Source organism: Lactuca virosa, chromosome 1 (genome assembly GCF_052849685.1).
Source record: "Lactuca virosa cultivar CGN04683 chromosome 1, Lactuca_virosa_CGN04683_v6, whole genome shotgun sequence".
Classification (NCBI taxonomy): Eukaryota; Viridiplantae; Streptophyta; class Magnoliopsida; order Asterales; family Asteraceae; genus Lactuca; species Lactuca virosa.
In genome coordinates this window covers 143,390,692-143,411,951 of record NC_136426.1, presented here as the reverse complement: position 1 = coordinate 143,411,951, position 21,260 = coordinate 143,390,692, and the positions used below count along the sequence as shown (strand labels likewise).

General features: G+C 36.1%; 2 protein-coding genes and 1 long non-coding RNA gene across 4 annotated transcripts; 1 reads left to right on the top strand and 2 right to left on the bottom strand.

Moving 5' to 3' along the window:
• Window positions 1-2,902: 2,902 nt before the first annotated feature.
• LOC145159203 (putative phosphoinositide phosphatase SAC9) lies at window positions 2,903-10,841 on the bottom strand. The gene is made up of 13 exons (XM_079078144.1): window positions 10,704-10,841; window positions 9,303-9,975; window positions 9,086-9,218; window positions 6,983-8,079; window positions 6,640-6,747; window positions 6,235-6,405; window positions 5,880-6,119; window positions 5,448-5,786; window positions 4,620-5,366; window positions 4,321-4,518; window positions 3,767-4,225; window positions 3,472-3,690; window positions 2,903-3,383 (listed from the first exon to the last, which is right to left on the bottom strand). The coding sequence occupies exons 2-13, from the start codon at window positions 9,915-9,917 to the stop codon at window positions 3,108-3,110; spliced, it is 4,602 nt and encodes a 1,533-aa protein (XP_078934270.1). The 5' UTR covers window positions 9,918-9,975; window positions 10,704-10,841; the 3' UTR covers window positions 2,903-3,107.
• LOC145159213 (uncharacterized) lies at window positions 5,400-6,456 on the top strand. The gene is made up of 2 exons (XR_013737556.1): window positions 5,400-5,511; window positions 5,606-6,456. It is a non-coding gene; the product is annotated as an uncharacterized LOC145159213 (long non-coding RNA).
• Window positions 10,842-11,370: 529 nt separating the features above from the next.
• Window positions 11,371-16,602, bottom strand: LOC145159189 (ion channel CASTOR-like). 2 transcript variants are annotated; one of them, XM_079078132.1, is made up of 12 exons: window positions 16,106-16,602; window positions 15,934-16,005; window positions 15,089-15,697; window positions 14,841-15,023; window positions 14,705-14,764; window positions 14,387-14,590; window positions 14,030-14,278; window positions 13,791-13,889; window positions 13,316-13,510; window positions 12,956-13,048; window positions 12,210-12,479; window positions 11,371-11,663 (listed from the first exon to the last, which is right to left on the bottom strand). In XM_079078132.1, the coding sequence occupies exons 1-12, from the start codon at window positions 16,541-16,543 to the stop codon at window positions 11,445-11,447; spliced, it is 2,691 nt and encodes an 896-aa protein (XP_078934258.1). In that variant the 5' UTR covers window positions 16,544-16,602; the 3' UTR covers window positions 11,371-11,444. The 2 variants fall into 2 exon arrangements, with proteins under 2 accessions (XP_078934258.1, XP_078934251.1); XM_079078125.1 differs by lacking the exon at window positions 13,791-13,889 and adding an exon at window positions 13,635-13,733.
• Window positions 16,603-21,260: the final 4,658 nt, after the last annotated feature.

The following is a 21,260-nucleotide window of genomic DNA, read 5'->3' as shown; positions in this document are numbered from 1 at the left end:
ATGATCGGACAGCACTACGACTCTATAAAGTAATATTCTTCGATGAAGCCGGGATGTTTTCTCAGAAACCGGGCTTCTCGCGGGCAGAGTTTCGGCTCGAAAACTCTTTTTCTCGGGATCTTCGGGGCTTCGGGACTTGCTTCGGGTATTAGGATGATATCGGGACTTCGGGGGTGCTTCAAGATGGCTTAGAGAGGGTATAGAGAGTGAGGGAGTGATGAATTAGCAACCATATTCGGCTGACCTTTGGTTTCTATTTATAGGGCCAAATTTCTGGATTCACGTCGTGAACCTCAAATGTTCACGTCGTGAGTTTGGTCCTGCTCAGGTCATGGCGTTCGTCGTCAGTCCACTTGCTCTGGAAGGTGTCAATTACCTGTTCACGTCGTGAACACCCTATTCACGTCGTGAACTCTGACACTGGTGGAAGTTCGTGCCCCGAACTTCAAAAATTTATATCTCTCGCATACGAGCTTCGTTTTGGATGTTCTTTATATCCACGCGTAGGTGAGATTATGCTCTACAACTTTCGTTTAGACTCCGTCGGCTAATTTTGACTTTATTTTTATTATAGTATTTTTAGTAGGCCGGGACAGGAAAACTCCGTTAAAATTCATAACTTCTTCATCTGACGTCCGTTTTCGTCTGTCTTTTTACCGTTGAACTACTATCGACGAGACATTCGATTCTCGTTTAGATTGTTTCGGCCAAAGATCCCTCGATCTCAATTTCGAGATTTGGGCTGCATACCGCTAAGTTGAAACTTAGAAAAATCATAACTTCCTCATACGAAGTCAGATTTGGGCGTTCTCTTTATGCACGCTCTCGGTTTAATGTATTCTACGACTTTCTTTTAGATCGATAAAGCCAAATATTGCTTTATCGTAAATTCACTATTTACGTCGAGCTGTGTCGTGCTGGTTCTGTCGCGAAACTTCGATAGGTCATAACTTCTTCGTTATAACTCGGATTTCGGCATTCTTTATATATTCGGAATCCTTATAACATATACTACAAATTTTATTAAGACTATTCATTCTTATTACTTCAAAACGAGTTCCAATGGTTGACCTAGACTATTATATCGTCATTAATGCATAGCCCAGAAACACGGGCGTTGCATCTTAATTTTTGCTTTTCATGTCCTATTTTAGTAGCTTAATTAGGGGAATTTCATGTCAATTTTTATTTTCAGAAAATTTTACAATACTTGTTAAATTTAGCTCCTTATGTATAAAGAGATTTCTAAGCCATTTTTGAGGCACCTTAAATTCAATAATAGAATCCCATTCGAACAGTTCTTTATTCTTGTTTTTGTTCCGTTTCACCTTTTTTTTAAATGATAGTGATTTTTTCGCCAATTTAGATAAGATTGACTAAGTGTTTCCAGCTTATAGTCTAGTACCTACATGTCCTTGATTGCTCTTGCTACTTTAATTTGTGTTACTACGTCCATATTTTTAGGTTTTCATGGGACCCATCATTGGTTTTCTTTTATGCTAAGAGCTTTTTGCTTTTGACACCGAAATAACTCTGGTCGTGTTGAGTTTCATATTCGATTTGTGTAGTCGGTTGAATGTCTACTCAATGTTGGTGATTAGGGCAATGTACATTTTTCCTTTGATAACCTTATCGTTGATGTAGACTTATATGTCCTGTCTATTTTCTCATCAAATATTCTATTAACCTATTAAGCATTTACAGTTACTAGTATATTATTTTGTCATTCTTCGTCATAGACATCGTATTTTGGTAGGAAATATACCTTGTTTGGTATAGAACGTCTTCTCACCATGTTATAAGGTCACATCAACCTTCTAGCTTATTTCGAGTATTTGATAGTAGTCTTTTGAACATGTTTTATTTAGGTCTACCTAGTAGATACATGTCTGTCATGCATTTTTTTATTATGAATATTGGGTTGGCGATTCATGTAGGAAGGGTCAATTCTTGTACGATGTCAAACTTTGTTAGCTTGTTGAGCAACATTCTGATCTCTATCATGTGTTCTCTTATTTTGTTTCACCAGATGACAAGTCGGATTAATGTTATGCTTGTATTACGTGATATTGTTTGAGACAACATCCATGTCTATTAGTTTTCATGTGAATATGTCATGATTTTTTCATAGTGTTTTGCTTAACTCCTTTTTGGAGTTGTGTGTAGAAATATCTTATTCTAACTAGATGGTTTAGGTATGGCTTGTGGGTTGCTAGTTCTTCCTTACCTTCTAAACACTTATTATTATTATTATTTTTCTCCTTGAACCATTTCATCAGTGCCTATAACTATCGCATCCAGGGTGGTTAATGGGTCACCAACGATCGTTGTTGGTCTATGGCCACATTAAACTTTATGATATCATCACGAATCGACACATGCATGTCTATTTATTAGGGGGACTCTTAGGGGATGTTTGAGATTTCATCTAAAAACTTATTTTTAACTTATTGACTTCTTGAAAAGTCAATAAATTAAAAAAAAATGTTTGGATATCTAATAAAGACTTTTAAAACAACTTTTGGTTTAGCCTTTGAAAAAGAATTTTGAAGAAGTTATAATTTATGACTTACTGAAATGATTTATGACTTATTAGAATAAAAAACAAGCAAAAATCAATAAGTTAATCATACAATTTTTAACTTATTAACTTTTGTCACCAAAAACTAATCGAAACATTTTTTTTTTAAATCTATTTTTCCCACATTTATAAATTAAATGAATAAAAGAACTTAAAATGAAATCTCAAGCACAATCATGGTCTTCCCATGATAAAGGTAGAGATATGTGGTCGGGGGCCATATGGAATTTTATACCTTATGCATGACATGCATGTTGAATACCTTAAGAAGGAGGAAATAATTCTTAAACTTGTTGAACCATATTTTTTATTCACAACAAATTAATAATCAAATAATTTATACTCGATGTTAGTTTTATTGTAACAAATTTTTACACGTTTGTCAAAACTTATTTTTTTACCCTAAAAGAATCTAAACTACAATCTCTCATAAACTCGAAACACCCCTGAAATAAAATGAAATCGATTATTCTGAACTAGAAAAAAAAATTACAAAATAATTCTTTTTAAATAATAAAAAATTCACTCATATACCAGAAAGGCCAGCCCATCTGCCAAGATCAGCAGGGTGGGCATAGTAGTATAACTTAATCCGGTTTAACAAAGACAACCCCGCCGCCAACGGCCGCCCTGTATCGCCGCCGTCTTCCGGATCATCGGCAAACCCAGCAACATCTCCGACCAGCCTGAATCGTACTCTTCGACTGTTCATCGCTTTAGGAAAATCAAAGTACATCGCCGTTCCACTCTTCACCTCCGGTATCCGGTACTCTGCAACCACCACCGTCTCCTCCGACAACCCCTGAAAGTATACATCATAACAATTGATTATATCCAGCGCCACCACCACCGTAATCTAAAATACAAGACATTTTTGGTGCTCGGAGTACCTTTAATGTCGATACTTGAATACTTAATACCGGTGGAGATATGAATCGATGTTCGAAAACTGTAGGTACTGCTTCCAATGTTGAAGGTGAATGTTTTAATCGAGGTTTTATAGCGCTAAAACCATCGAGCCGGAAGCCTGCTGCCACCGGTGAAGATGGAGACATGTTTTGTTCCAAAACCAGATCGTTCTCGATCAACTTCTCGGATTCAATCGGAACCTGCAACAAAAAGATAAATTCAAATCCTGCGATGATGTTTATGTAATCGGAAAAAAGTTTAATCGGAAAATCGTACCTTGTATCTGTTTAACAATGGCGGTTTCTCCAGCCAATTTTTGATGCTACTAGCATGCTCAGATCTCTGCGACGACGACCGCCTTATATCCGCTTTCACCGGAAATCCAACTACGAGAATTCTTTTGGCGTGCAGAGACGGAATAGTTTCCGATGTTCCTGCTATGGAGGCGCGTCTGCCGCCGGGATCGGAGGCCGGACTTTCATCAAAGGATAAAAGATTGAAATCGTTCTCGAAACTCACGGAACTCGATCCAACTTTCTGGATACTCAATTTTATCCAAATCATACGACATCGCACAGGATTTCGGAAGTCGAATTTGATGTGGCGAGGCGTTTGAATATTGGATTCTTCTGGGCCACAAAGCTCCGGCGAAGATGTGAGCATTGATTTCACATCCCATTTTCCGACACACGATCTTTCTTCCTTGTGTATTTTGTTGCTTGCCCAAATTTGCACCTAAACAATAACAGAATATGAAATTATGAATGAGTTTGGTATAACGGAATTGGAACTGGAATTGGGGATTCCACTGTGTGACGTGGTTTACTTACGATGGGGGAATCGGACATGGAATAGCCACAGGGACTAACGACAAGGATAACGCCGGAGACATCAGAGAGATTGCCGAGAACGATAATAAGCTCAGTAGAAGAGGTGGTCGGAGGTGCTCTCCAGTACGACTGTTTTAATCCGGTATTCAAAGGTGCAAGCAACGACAATGGTGGTGCTGAGCCTGACGCTGATTCAATCTATAAGAACAACAGAAATAATGAACAATTCAGATCTAAAACTAGTTATTAATGATATTTTAACATGTAAAAGGGAAGATAAAATGATCTATAGATAATACCGAGTGCAGAAAGCTTCCGAATGGGAATTCAGCCAACGATTCTTCTCCATTGAGTAATTGTTGAAGCGCCGCCTTGACATCTCCATTTTTATCAGTCGACGACTCCCTTTTTCCGGCGATATAATTCCTCCCTACAATTTCACCCAAAGCTTTATACGTCGCCGTTTCAGCATCCCTACTTCTTCTCTCGCTAATCAAAACCCTAAGATAATCCAAAGTCAACGCATCAAGAACACTATCATCACAACACAGCTTACAAATAACCCCATCCATCAATAAACACCGTTCATTAACACCACGATTCTGAAGAACAAGAACAGCACCTTTTCCCGCGCAACAAACTTTACAAACCTTCCGATTACACGCAGAGCATAAATAAATCGACTGTGAAGAAGAAGAATTCAAAGTCGAAGTCCCCATATGAACTTGACACGATTCACTGCAACAACTCTCCCCGATTCTGTTAATATTCCAAAAATCCACATCGATTTTTTCATCTTCGATAATATCAAGACCAATCGCACCAATAATTCTGTCTTCTAAAGAAGCTTGACCTAGAAATGCAACCGCATTTGCGGCTTTACATAATGAAGAAATATAAGATTCTTCTATTAACACGTTCGGATTTATACTTTCTGGATCGATTCCAATTGATGATAAAGCTTTATCGCGTTCAACACCAGATAGATTGAGCCTAAGACGTTCGATTTCAAGTTTCATCCCTTCTTTAAACCCTAATTTGTTACCCTGCAAAACTCCATAGTCACTTTTTTTTCTTCTTCTTGAATAATCTAAAGAAAATAGTAATGTCCATATCATAATTCATACCCCATGTAAAGCTGACAACATTTTGAAGCAAGTTATGTACTGAAGCGCTGCTACGTCCCCTTTGGTTTGTATTTTATCTTGTTGTATTGAATTTGTTTTATTGTCTTCAATGTAACCATGATCAAGCAAACTGATTTCTGTCATTGGCTGTGAAACAGATTCTGAAACGATGTCATCACCTGACAAGAGATCCATTGTATCAGATTTGCCAGGTGGCGCTATGTCATTTGTCAAAGCAATAACACACGGATTGTTCTCTTTGATACTATTCAAACGTTCCCATAGCTTTTCAGACGCAACTATGTCTCTCCATGGAAGAGAAATCCCAAGTATCTCCACCTACAAACACATGGAAAAGATATAGAAAAACACACACACATACATACGAAGGGTAAAAATGTAAAATACAAGAAAGTGAAAAACATAATGTACCTCACCGATAGTGACAGGGGAAGTGGTAGACTCAGATGGGTAGAATGTGAGAACAACCACCCGAGTGAGAAAGTCCAAATTGCCCTCGCGACCTTCGAAATCATATAAAAACGGTAACTTAGGTTTGTGGGTAGGTGGGGTCGTTACACTTCTTGTGAACGCCATGTCATCGTCACTAATGGGCCCCGGTATTGGTATCACCATGTTTGTACCATTAACACATCTAGCAATGGAAGCTCCCTATATTGTAAGCAAAGAAAGACCCATGTTAATTACTTAATTAGCCCTAATGTATCAAATTAATGAAAGTAGGTTGCTATTTCTTGATTTTTTAAAAAAACTTGTAAAGTGAAACCTCTAAAACAAGTGTAAGCTCATCAAGATCGCGTCCTGTTCTGACATCGACTGTTGATGGATATGTTGAATCGTCTGCACCATGTGAAATTGTGAGAAGAAGTTGACAAACATGACAAGGCTCGCCAAGGTAGATAAAAAGTTGAATTATATCCGCCGCCTGTTGGGAAATCTGTACAAAAATCAATCCAAATTATATATTGGATGATGAATTAGCTGAAAAGCTAGCTTTTAGCTTATAAGCTAGCTTATCAATAAGCTATCTCAAGCTAGCTTATAAACTACCATAAACTACTTTCATGATTTTAGGAATTTTTTTTTAAAGTGGGCTCTTTTTTTTTGGGATAAATGGCTAATATTTAACACCCGTGTTTATAATTCCTTAAATAAAATAAACTATAGTTACCCAGATGAGATTTTTATGTTTAAAACTAAGAAGACTGTCTCCATCATCAGAACTTGAGTCAATGCTAGCAATCGGTTTTAGAAGACAACCAGATCGTCTACTTAGCACCTAATAAGAAAACAAAATATATATAATGTCATATTAGATGTTTTCATAAATATAAAATAATCGATAATCACAAAAACATTTTTCAAAATTGGTCCTTATTTCAAAGTTTCATATCCATTTTGGTTCTTATTTCAACCTTCTAAGAACCAAAATCCATATAAAATTAAAACCTTTACACAAGGACCAAAACTGAAAAAGGTTTCAACTTTGGATCATTTTTGAAAAAGTTACATACATGCAAAGGTTGAATTGATATTGAAGGAAGATGCTTAAAAAGCCTTAATCCAAGAAACATCTCTAACTGTTTCTGTCGATAGCTATCCACAACTGCATTATTATATCTTCTTTGAAGTGTTATCTTCACATTTTGTGCAACTGAAAACTGTTTATTTTTAGCTGCTTCTTCACTAAAAATACTCAAAATATGACTATGCATTGCTTTAGAACCCGTATAAATAGTTGCATGAATATCCCCCGAAATTAAAAAAAGCTCAGCTAACTGACAAACAGGTGACAAAATAGTCGACCTTTTAAACTCCTCAAATGTCATATCAAATCTCTTCCACGATTTATCTGTCCTCGCTGGCGATCCACTTGGCTTCAACGCCACGTCAGCATCAAGAAAAATCCCAAGTCGCCTACATTGTTCAGTGAACACCTGTAGCCCACCAAAATAGCTAGCAGCATTTGTTCTATCCAAAGAATCCGCACAGTTGTAACGAATCACACCGTTTTGATGCACGTGTAAGCGAAAGCAACCGATGATGTCATCATTGTAAACGATGACATCACCAGCTTCTTGGATATTTTCACGAGAATGTAAATAATGACCTTCTGTGATCCCAATGGAGATTGTGGGAGATTTTAAATGATACCAAAGTCCTTCAATTGTTTGTTGTTCACCTTTGAATCGGATACTTGTATGCCAATCGTAGTTTATTAAGTGAAGTCTTGTGTTAGGGAGTTGACCGTTTGACCGGATGTGATTTAAGGATTCTTCGAAATGTTGGACTAAAATGGATTCGGATTTTCCTTCTCCGTTTCTAAGAAGGTTGATGCATACAATGGGGACGAAACTTGTTTTATTTTGGTTTCCATTTATACCCTTGTTTCTTGAATCGTATCTTTTGGTTAATCTTTGGTAATATCGCGCGCTTCCTTTGTAAGGGTCACGGTCAGAAATGTAAATTACTGCTTCTGCTGATGTCATCTTTAGCTCTGCACCCCACCATATGGGAATAGTGCCTCTTCTCCATATGTATGTGTTGAAAGGCACATTTTGTCCATCTCTTTTTGGTACCCATACAAGTTGTTCACACTCAATTTCATTTCCTATTTCATAAAGATGTTAATCAGGCTATGTTTGGTAAAGTAGCTGGTAGCTGATAGCTGAAAAGCTAGCTGCTAGCTGACAAAAAATAACGTTTGGTAAAAACTAGCCGATAAGTTAGCTGAAAGATTTATAACTAATTAAGGGTACATTCGGAAAATTTTCAAAAAGCTACTTGGGCTATGTTTGGCGTACCAGCTGAAAAGCTAGCTGTTATATGAAAAGCTAGTTGATAGCTGAAAAGCTAGCTGATAAAATTTGACGTTTGGTAAAAAGTAGATGATAAGCTAGCTGAAAGATATAAAATGACGTAAAAGGGTATTAAAAAGAATATGATTTCTATAACTAATCAAGGGGTATATTTGGAAAATTTTAAAAAAACTCCTGAAAAGCTAGTCTAAGTAGCTTTTTAAAAAGCTAGCTTATAAGCTACTTTTTGGCTTGACAAACATAACAACCTAAAAAAACTTGAAAAATAAGTTAGTTGTGGCGCGCCAAATACAGCTTTAAAGTAGCTTTTTTAAAAAAAACTAGCTTATCAGCTACTTTTTGACTTGCCAAACATGACAATTTATACAAGCTCGAAAAACAAGATAGCTTATCAGCTAACTGTGGTGCGCCAAACACAGCCTTAAAAGCACAAAGAAAAAATTGTTGAGAATAGCAACATACTTTACCCTTTTTGCAAATATAGGCAATGTAATTTATTTGTTATATGTTGCTATTAGAGCATCAACAATAAGGGAGCTTTTTCATGAAAAAGTTTATTTTATCTCTACAATAAGAAAGCTTTTTCAATTTGCTTTTTTGTGGGACCCTTGTATAAGTTGTCTGTCTACAATTGGTTGAAAACCTATGGGGCCCACCGAATCATTGAAAAAGCTCCTATTATGGATGCTCTTTATCAGTAAATAAATGTAAGTATGTTGCTATTATGAGTAAAAAATAAAGTGCATTGTATATATTGGTAAAAAAGAGTAAAGTAGGTTGCTATTTTTGACAATCTACCTGTGCTATAACAAGAATTTAAGCCTCTTGCTAAGTATCGAGTGCCAGGATGCAGCCTACTACGCCTAGCTATAAGAGCAACAATTCCATCTTGCTGACCTAAGCTTCCAAAAGTTCGATATTCCACAAATCCCTATAAGTATAGGAAGAAAAACCAAATGAGATGATAAGGGCATTAATGTAATTTCAACTTTTCAAGTCACAAAGCATCAAATACCTGAAGCAAAATGACACAGTGTTGATCCAACCCAATTCTTTTGAAAGCAGTTGAAAACCATCCATTCCAAACAAATTCATCATCAGGTGTTTTTACAGAAACTCGACTAGGAAATGGCCTTGTGATGTCTCTTGTTTCACAAAAGTAATGTTTTCCATCAATTTCAAGTTCAGTGAGTTCTTGAATGTTTTTGACTTCTCCTTTCCCTTGTGGTTGAGGATTTTGAAGAAAGATTTTGATCCATTTGCTTTCACTAATGGTGTATACACAACCACCACCTGGTAGAAATGGAATGCTAGCTGTTAACTTTGTGGCAACAAGCAATAAGGCTGAGTTTCCAAGAACTGCATATCCCAATATAGCTTTTGCATGAATTGTACTTTTGCAAATGAATTTTGAACCATTTGTGATGTAGTTTAGTGCTTCTTCTTGGGAGTTGAAAACATCATAACCTAGCTTTTGATCATGGTGAAGAGATCCGGTTGTTGGATCAATGTAAATGACCTGTGTGTCGCTTCTAGTAGATAAACTAACAATGATATATACCTCACTTGTATCAAGTGTAAGAATAACCACAGATGTATTCCTTGATCCACCAGCTTTAGGTGATTCCATTATCTCATAATGAATCCGCTTTAGGTGTTTATGACAACATTAAGGTTGAGCCTATAGTCTGAAAGAAGATTAAATACAGAGGTTAGTTGGTTAAAACTAAAAGCATCACTTTATGTAAGAGGAGAAGATAAGTGAAAAGCTACTCATCAAAAGGGGCAGATGTATATAGATCATAATGTAATTGCATTTCCTCAAATTGGATAGAGAGATTGAAAGCACAGATATTTCCCGATTTGCAGGAGGTTTATTAGCAAAAATCATAATAGGTATGTGATCATTAAGGCTTTGTTTATATTCGTGATAAGGTAAGTAAGTGAATTTATGAATCTAGCATCGTTTAGAAAGCAACTGAATACAGATAATCTAGAGGAATTGGAAATGTGAAAATAGGTGTAAGTAATTAATTAGGCAATAATTATTCGACCAATTTTGGAAATTAAGTTCACTCTTAGCATCTAAATCAGTGAATTAAACTAGAAGAAACTTTAATTCAAACTAGCTTGAATCCAGAAAAGGAAACCCAATACAAATTATCTCAAAATCCGCAAATTCAAGTGCACTTAATCTAAACGCGATCACAGCGGTAATAACACTTGCAAACAAGCTAATGAAATGGATCTGAAATATAGATAAACACAAATTCGCAAGTAAATAAAACCTGATTTCATGAAAACCCATGATGCAGAAATTGCCATGTGTCGATGAAACAAAACAACGGTTAAGTCTGAAATTGGAAAAGAAGAAAAAAGAGATTGGATAATAGATTAGAGAGAAAAGAAAACTAACCGGAAATTTGCTTGAGAAAATTTATGATGAAAAAGGTGAATCCAGACAGAAATCGAGAAGAAAAGAAAAGATCCAAACGAGAATAACGAAAGATAACTCTCGCGCGCTCCCTTTTGCATCGAATGTAAACAACTTCCGTGAGGGGGTACACTTTCTGTTTTTAGTTTTGTATTTAATGAATCAGAAATTCAAGGGCAAAGTTTTGTAAAATGCCCAATTTTTTTAAAAACATGTTTTTATATTAATTTCTAATTAAAACTATATTATTTTATAAGATAAAACATTTATTATCCAAACTAAAATTCAACTTTTGGTTTGTAGAAGTCCCTATTCTTTATACACTTGCAACATAAATTTCATATAATAAAGATTGTTTAAAAAAATATATTTCTATAATATAAATGATCTCCAAATTTTTTATGTCAAATTTTTTACCGCAACAAAATACTTCTATGCTTCTTTTTTATAAACAAAATTAATAACTAATATATTAAAGTAATAATTAATTTTTAAATAAAGTTGCTTATAAATAGCAAACACTAATGGAACTATAGAGGAAATTAAGCGAACTTTATTTGTTGTATGTTAATGTTGACCAATTAAATGAATAAAGAGTATACAAGAGCCAAACGTCATTAAAAAATGTCAAATCACAAATCAAAAAGAATTCTTATCAAAAAAGTGTAATTTTTATATATATATTTCTTCTATGTATATGAATATGTACATTAACAAATTATGTCATTCTTTTTCCGCTATTACAACAAAAACATCTTTCAGAGACCACCTCCTCTTCTCCATTTTTCCCGGAGGATTAATCACAGCTTTCTCTACATTCCCTAAACGATACCCGATCACTATTTCTCTCCTTTGTCTCGCACGCAAAAGTATTTCATAAAAACTCAATTCTTCTCCTTCCTTAATGTATAGATCCGCTTGCCTTATGTGCATCTCATTCCCCTACTTCCCCCACAAAAACACACAAGTTAGAGATAATCACTTACAAAATGGACTTTTCAAATTACAACATTGTAATAAGAATAAATGCATTTAACCCAAAAATGTATGATAATTGTTGATTAAGTCGGACTGAGTAAGAGACATTCAAGATCGAATATCAAAGGCTTCTAAGGCCTGTTTGATAGACATCTTTTTAGGTCTAGACAGATCTTTCTGGCTAAATGGGCTGGAAAAACTGTTTGATTTGCACAAAAAAGAGGTCTTTCCTGGTAAGATATGTCTTTCCCAGAAAGCCCTAAAACCACATCTTTCTGGCTGAATGGTCATTTTTCATCACTTAGCACAGTCAGTCAGATGTACAATTAAACAACATAAACAACATGGTTTCTTTCCCGGTTAGTAAATTTTCCCAGACAACAACTATCAAATGGGCCCTAAGTGTGGTACGAAACAATCTGTGACTCAAATCCCAACCTTTTTATCAGACTAGTAACAGGCATATCAAACAACTCCTAAATTGGAAAAAGTGCAATTCATGAGGATTACCTCTTCAGCAAAAAGCTCTTCAAGGACATCATTTATTTGGCGATCTTCAGCAACCATTGCTAATGCCATACTAACAAGCTCATTTGATAGAACATAATCACTAATCCTTGACATTGATAATAAATTTTTAGTCCTTGGATCAAGAATTTCACTAATTATAACCGATTTATCTGAAGCTTGTTGCATTTCCCCTATCCATGAACCTTGTGAAAAACTACCTTTTCTACCATGAGAAGAAGCCTTGGCTTCTCTATAGGGTAGACGCTTCGCCTACAAATAGTATCAATAACATTAAAAATATTATATTTAGTATTTTAGTTTTTGCACTATTTTAAGTCTGTTTATTATATAAAAAAAAACAACTACTAAAACGACTTATTGTCTACTTCAATGACATAATTTTAAGAGATTTACATTTTTGGTCCTTGAGCATAGTTGATTTTTTCATATTGGTCCCAAAAAGTTTTCTCTTGCAATTTTGATCCTTATTTGAGGTTTTTGTAACGTTTTTCGTCCTGGTTAGTAATATGACTATACCTTTGGGACAAAAAGTGAAAAAAATCAGCTATTCTCAGGGACTAAAATCAGTCATTTTACTTGGAACAGGGACAAAAAACGTTACAAAAACCTCAAGAGTAAACTTACCGGGACCAAAATTGCAAAAACGAACTATATTCGGGGACCAAAAATGTAATTTACAAAATTATAATTATTTCACAATGTTGTGTCAAATACCTAAAAAGTACCTGGATATCACGTATTAATAGCAGTGTAGCAAGAGACCTTGAATCAGCCTGTATTGCTGAATCTTCTACTGATTCATCAGCCAGAATCAAGATCTATAATAACCATGAATCATGATCAACATCAGAGTTCAAGATTCTATAATAACCACAGAATGGAATCTTGAATTCCAATTCCATCGGAATCGGAAAAACAAGATTCTATAATAACCATAGAATGGAATCAAGATCTATAATAACCATGAATCATGATCAACATAAGAGTTCATGATGCTATAATAACCATAGAAGGGAATCTTGAATTCCAAGTCAATCGGAATCGGAAAACCAAAATGCGACTTAAGTTAAGTTGAGTCAACTCACTGAGTCAAAAGATTCTAAAGGAAGGCTTTCCAGGTTGCGACGTATGACCGCATTCCCTTCACGATGAACAAGTGTTATATTCATCAATCTTTCAATGTCTAAACCTCCATCAATAAGCTTTTGTTCCCTCACACCTTCAATAACTTCATTAAACATCCATAACTCTGAACCTGGTGCTAAAAAAGCATCCAGTACCTATTAAAATTTCAAAGAAAAAAAAACATAAATGAAAATGTAGCACATGAATTATTTGAAATAGTGTTGTGCGGATTCCGATTCTGCCCCTGAAGATTCCTTGTTGTTGACTTTAGTACTTTACCATAATCATATCTTCAATATCTCTTCTCCACCCACACAGAAGTATCTTTTCCATGGAATTTGGAACAATGAATTCTTTAGGTAGATTTCCTCTCCACACCTGCAACATTTGAATGCAAGAAAGATAAAATTAGGGTTTTTGATTTATAGAACTCACCACAATCATATCATCAATGTCTCTCCTCCATCCACAAAGAAGAATCTTCTGAGGCTTTCTTGTTGGTCGAGTTATGTGTATGAATGGTGCTTCTTTCACCTGATGACCAAATTTATTATACTCATAAAACTTCATTTCCAGTTTTCCACCTTTTGCCACCATTCGCCCCTTGTTTATGTGCACATACTTTTATATCTTTATAAAACTATTTTCGAAAGAAAAAAGAAAAAGAGAATTACATTGGGTAATGCTACTGGAGCATATGTATCATCATCTTCTGCTATAACAAGAACTTCATCACCTTCTTGAAGAACATAAGATTCATCAGGATTAAGTATAATCTTTCCTCCACATGAAACTGACTTTATTCCACATGGAATAGCATTTGGAAAGCTAATCAACACATCTTCAAACAGCATCCCATCTAATTCAGGCCATCTTTTTATATAAAACTCACAGTTTTCAAATCCAAGAATATCTTCCCACACCTATATATACAAATATACAATCACTCAGTTTTTTTTCAAAAAAAGATTGTAAATTTATGTTAAAGAAACTAAAAGAAAGATGGGTTTTTGAATTTTTGACTTTTTGACCTGAGCAAGGCCAGGCTGGCGAGCACATTGAATCATTAAACGACCAATTACATCATGTGCTACAACAGTTTCAACAAGATCCCCTCCAACAAGCTTAACAAGAACCTCATTGTCAAGATCTCCAAGCTCCACCACTATGTGTCCTTGAAGCCCTTCTTTCACTCCTGTTAGGCTTAACACTGTTCTTAAAGCTCGTGCATCACTCTGCATACAACCATATGTGTTATTGTTAATAATCATTTTATGCATAAAAACAAGAAACTTATGTTTACATTTTACATGTCATATGGATTATGGTCTATGGACTATGGAAATAACCTGATCAGCATTTCCATCTTCAGCAAGAACGATTATTGCACGTGCTTTGGACACAGATACCTATGAAGTTTATAAACAAATTGTTATGTTTTTGCTTTGTTTGTATGTCATAAACAACATTTCTAAGTTTTTGTACCTTCTTTAAGTCAGCTAAGATTAGAGGGCTTCCACTTCTGCATATGACAGATGTTTCTCTAAAGTCAAATTCCATCTTGGCAATGTCTGATTCCATCTCTTCTTTGTCTCTCTCAGCCATTACTACAACAATCCCACCACCCAAACTCTCATTTGCTATAGCAAGTTGATTCAATAATGATCCCTGAATCCATAACAGTATTAGTAGTTTCAAAAACATTTGAAGTTTGTAACTGTTAAAATACTTACTAATTTATCACTCCAACCAAGAATTAGTGTGTGATCTTTCTTAACAACTTCACTTCTTCCTTTTCTCAAAGAGTCAAACTTCTCGGATATTGCATCAGTAACGAGCCCAAGCATCATTGCAAATATAAGCATCCCACCAAAGCTTATGGAGACTGAAACTAACCTTGGACCAAGTCCCTCAGAGTTGGCATGGTTTCCAGAATCAGCAACATATGTCCATGATAACCAAAGGCAATCTGCCAAGCTATCATCAGTAACACCAAAAAGTGCTAATCCACCAACACCAATAAGTAGAAGAGTTGCAACCAGCAATGCCAATGGCTTTGAATAAGGGCGTACTGACAAGAACACATCAACCTTATAAGCTAGCTGCTTGTTTAAAGATGCCTCTTCCTTTAGATTGTCAGGTGATCTTGATTTTGAGATGTACTCCACATACTTGAGAAACAGAAAAGGTATAGAAAGAAGTGTAACTGAGATAGTCAATGCCATGCTTTTCAATCTCTTGTTGGGAAGATTAGTGCTGTCTTGAGGGTCTAGATCATCAATATCAATTGGTTCTAGTAAGTTGCAGAGTTGTAATCTCCCATTGAGCTTCATAATCTGGGCCTACAGACAGCAGAACAACCAGAAAAGGAATGAAATGTAAAATCAGAAGGATAATTCTCTTTAAGAGTCTCTATTGATTCGTATTTTGTGAGGTATGCATAGACATACTCCTGTGATTCAGTTGTTATAATCTTATAATTGACATGAATCGTGCATCAGTGAAGTCCTAGGGTTGACCTTAGAAGCTAAACTGTACTTTCTAGCAACAATTAAGCATCCAATTGATGTATTATTACCTGAAGATCATTGGACTGATTATGCAACGAAAAATTCTTGTGCAGCAAAGAAGAAAAGGTGGTAATCAGAAGCTGCACCACACAAAACGGACACAAGACAAAACCTCGAGTCAATTCGATTATGTATGTAAAACAAAAGTCAAGACAATTGAAAGATAGATAGAGAACAGACAGCCACTAAAAATGCCATCTGCCACCGGAGTTTCAACCGACCACCAACTAAGTCAATGAACTTATCCGGAGTAGAAGTTTTGTCGTTGGAAACATCACATTTCTGGGGAATTTGAGGTACAACTGATGGAGCATCCGCTTCAGGCGTGATAGATCTTTGGTACCGTCGAGAGAAATTAGTACGGCGTGAGAATCCTGCATACTTGAGATCACGATGAGAGGAAGCGGCGGAAGACGATGATGTGGTACGCAAGGCCGGGCCGGCAGCAGAGGGATTAGAAGGTTTAGGGTAGGTAGAGAACCTTCGGGAAGGAGGTGTGTGAAGATGATGACGATGAGAGGAGGAGGAGGAGGAGGAGGGTTGGGTGAAGGAGGGGGAGGGAGAGGGGAAGAACCAGTCTCGGCTGACAGACGGTGGCGATGACTCGTGGGAGTCCATCTGTGAGGATTCCGTTGCCGGCTCTGATTTCAAGTTTAAACTTTCTCAAGTCAACGGATCATTTAATTGTTTTGACGAAGACAAGTCCTAGAGCCTTTATATAGAGTATAGAGTAAATTACAGTTTTGGTACCTTTAGTTTACATCTATTTACAATTTGAGTCTAGGTTTTCAAAAGATAATGTAGCCCGTCCTTATGGTTTTCAAAAGTTGTATTAGTGTTGCTTGAGGTTAACTCCGTCAATTTTCATCCGTTAAATGCATGTAAAATGATAAAAGTGTCCTTGTTTTTGTTATTTGTTATTTGTTATTTTAATTATTAAATAAAAGGATCAACACTCCACTAACAATTATCACCATCATTATTGATACCAACATCACCGGATCACCCCACCACCACCAACTTGTCGACAAAAAATGAACCTAAAAAACTCAACCTTTGATCACCATTATACCACCAATCACCACCACCACATTTAAAGATTAAGCGAAAATCAATAATCAAATTTAAAAGTAAAAGGCTTATAGCCCAACGGTATCAGATGTTGTCCTCCTTGAAATCGATGGTTTAAGTTCCGTTGTGGACATAGGTAGAATTAAGGAATAGTTTAGAAATAGATTGGATTTTCCGTTCAAAAGAAACCAAATTTAAATCCCTAACCTAAAATCAAAACAAAATTGTAACCTTATAACTTACAAATCAAAACCAAATTCAAAACCATAACTAAAAAATCAAACATAAATAAGATTTGGTCCCAAGCTGGCCCTAATTCTAAATCAAGATGAGAAGGAAAAAGGATGAAGGGCAGGTACGACGAGGCCAGAGGAGTGAGGTGTAGTTAGTCGATTGAGTTCACCCATATTTCATCTACTGTGGTTTGTGTCCGCCAAAGTTGCAGACGAGTTCCAAGCAATAGAAGAAGCATAATGGAAGATATAGGTGATTGATTTTATTGAGAGTTCCATGCGGTGTGGCAGGTGCAACGAAACCAAAGCTTAAAGCATCGACACAAAAGGTAATAGAAGGTGTCGGTGAGAGACGACATTCTAGCATCCGTAGTGGTTCTAGGGCAATGCAAATTCCAAAAGGGGGAGGCGGAAAAAGCACTGTCTAAATGGTTCATCGATGGGCTGAAAGCCTTTAGGGCTCTGTTAGATGCATTTTCTATGCATCTTTTAGCAAGTTTTTATCATCAATATCTTATCATTTGCTAGTCTTTTCCCTCGTAATTTGATAAAATGTGTATTTCTCATTATATTTACATAATTACCCGTACTACTCACTTTTGTTATGATTTTCAGGGTAAAGTAGATCGGGATGAGAATACGACGCTTTGATGATGCATTTATGGAAGAAATAGAGCTTAATCGGACCTTGGAATTGATGATTGATGCTGAGGAACGATCGATAGCTGTTTAATCGACGAATAAAGTCCATACTATGTGAATTGGGAGTTACATGATCGTGTTTCTCACTTACACGATTATGTAAAGCTATTGAAGATTTTTTTTGCGGACATGTTTATGCATTTTGGAGTTTGGAGGGAAAAACACGATCAACCTTACAAAACACGATTGTTTCTTGTACCAACTTATTTGGCCTTGAAAATCCTCGAAGAAACTCCTCGATCATAAGACACGAACGTGGACAAGAAAACACAATTGTGGTTCTCACAAAACAAGATCATGTTATCATTTTGAAGCCTATAAAATAGCAACATACTTCATTTAACTGGCTTTGGGCATGCGTTTACTGAAAACACGATCGTGGAATTTACAGAATTCCTATATTTTGTTGTTTGCTCCTGTAAATAGAGCATGTCTACCTTTCAGATGACCTAACTTGGTTCCAGAAGACTTTTTGGCAAGTTTTTGAAGATCCGAAGAACGCGATTCAACCTGTTGCTCTTGTTTACTAAGACTTATCGTTTAACATTATTTCTATCATTTGTAATTCGTTTTTATCCATGTCCGACTAAAAACCCTAGATTCTGGTTTCGTACCGACTCAAATTTTTGTGCAAGTAATCATTAGGCTTGATTTTTTTGTTGTGATCTCTCGTTAGTTTGATCAGTTTGTGTGTAATTATATTTTTGATTTTTTATTCAATTTTTTTTGGCCATTTGAATTGGTATTTAATCATTCTAGTTAACTGGTTATTAGAATAGGTAATCGTTTTAATTAATCGGTAATAAGTAATGAATATTATATTGGTTCTGTGCTAGGATTTAATTCTAATATAAATTGATTGAACAAGTTTTTACGCTTCCGAGTTTATGAGAAGTATTGAATTTTATTGAAAATTTTTACACCGTGTTTAATACTACTTTTTTAAATTAATTAAGAGCGTGTTTGGTTAACTTAGTAAAAAGTAATATTTAATTCAAAGAGAATATTTTGATTAAACAATTCAGTAAAAGATAATTGTTAGAGCTTGTTAATGATTGTCAGTACCAGTCTAAACAGAACACAATTCAAACAATCAAGTTAAAGGTTATTTACATAATTAGGACAGTTATTGCGGAACTGAAATTGCTTTTAATTATCTGAATTCTTAAGTTATTTAGTTGCAACTTTTAATTATTATAAATTTATGTTCAATATTAGTTTTAATCATCAAAATTCACCCGTTTAATTTTTTTGTCAGACTAGTACATGCCTTACGCAAAAGGGCATATATTGTCATGATTTGATCATGCGGATTCGACCATGCTTTCCTATACTACTCCTTAGTGCAACCAAATAGTATTTCTATACCCATTTATTATTTGTTTAGGCGCTTACGACATGCGTAACGGTCTTGTTTTCGGTATTTTATTAAAATGCTCCCTAAAATTATAATAATTTCAATAAAACATAGAAAAGAGAGAGGATATAATGGTCATTTTATAGGAATTTAACGAGTGAGAGTTGACATAGTTAGTCTAAGGACCACATGTGTAATTTTTAGAAACTATGGAGATGAGCCACATCAATTTTTAAAGTTTAGACTAAAACTACCAATAGATGTAAAACACTAGGACCAAAACTATAATTTACTCTAAAGTAAGTTACTCAAATTTGTAGGTAATTGAATTCTCCTTTGATTTCATTCCACAACAGAATCGTACATATACAGGGAGATAGCAATAAAATCGAGAATTGCAATCTTCTAATTTTGGAGCAATATTTTGACTAGGTAATATATTAAATACCCTAGAAACATACAGCTAATAATATACAACTAATATAAGCTAATACACCCCCTCAGTCTGAGCGGGAGGAGACCGGAGGCACAGAATGGATCGAAAACGAGTAAATAGTTGACACGGTAGCCCTTTTGTGAAGATGTCTGCATACTGAAAATCTGCTGGGATGTGAAGAACTCTAATGTCACCAATGCGAACTTTTTCTCTTACAAAATGGATATCGAGTTCCACATGCTTTGTACGTTGGTGTTGCACGGGATTTTCAGTCAAATAAGTTGCGGATATGTTGTCACAATAAACAATGGTTGCTTTGCGAGTGGGGACAAATAATTCCAGAAGCAAGTTGCGTAGCCAACTCGTTTCAGCAACAGCATTCGCGACCCCACGATATTCAGCTTCGACGCTTGATTGTGATATAGTATGTTGCCTTTTCGACGACCAAGATATCAAATTTTCCCCAAGAAAGACACAATAACCCGAAGTAGATCGTCGGGAATCTAGGCACCCCCCCAATCGGCATCAGAGTAGGCAATAAGTTGACTCGATTTGGAGGGAGAGATATGAAGACCAAGCTGAATAGTGCCCTTAAGATATCGAAGAACTCGTTTTAGGAATTTGAAGTGGGGTTCCCGCGGGGCATGCACAGATAAACATATTTGTTGTACCGCATACGTGAGATCAGGTCTAGTAATAGTGAGATACTGTAAGGCACCCGCAAGTTTGCGATATAATGTTCCATCAGCTAGTAGTTCAACACTGGATGCGCTCAATTTTGGCGATGTATCAACTGGTGTGGCACTTGGTTTGCAATCAGCCATGTGAGCGTGGGACAGAATGTTAGCGGCGCATGTTTCCTGAGACAGGAACAACCCGCCATTTTGGCGTTTGACATGGATCCCAAGAAAGTGGTGAAGAGCCCCCAAATCAGACATAACAAACTCACGAGAAAGTGTGGCAATGATCTTGGTGAGAAGCTTGTCAGAAGAAGCGGTGAGGATGATGTCGTCAACATACAATAGTAAATAGGCCATTTCATTTCCTTGTTTATAGACAAAGAGAGAAGTGTCACTAACGGTGCTCCGGAAGCCACACTTAGTGATATAGGTGGCAAATATATCGTACCACGCGCGAGGAGCCTGTTTAAGGCCATACAATGATTTGTGTAACCTGCAAACATGATTAGGATAAGTGGCATCTGTGAACCCCATGGGTTGGTACATGTAAAAAGTCTCGTGCAAGTCCCCGTGAAGAAATGCATTTTGACGTCGAGTTGGTGTATTGGCCAACTCCGAGAAACTGCAAGACTGAGCACCGTTCTGACTGTGGTCGGTTTAACCACAGGACTAAAAGTCTCTTCACAATCAATACCAACTTGTTGACATTTTCCATTAACAACTAACCGAGCTTTATACCTTTGTAGAGTGCCATTGGCATTGAATTTATGTCTAAATAGCCAGAGACACCGAATAATATTAGCATTGGAAGGCCGAGGTACCAAGTCCCACGTGTGGTTGTCCATTAAGGCTTGAT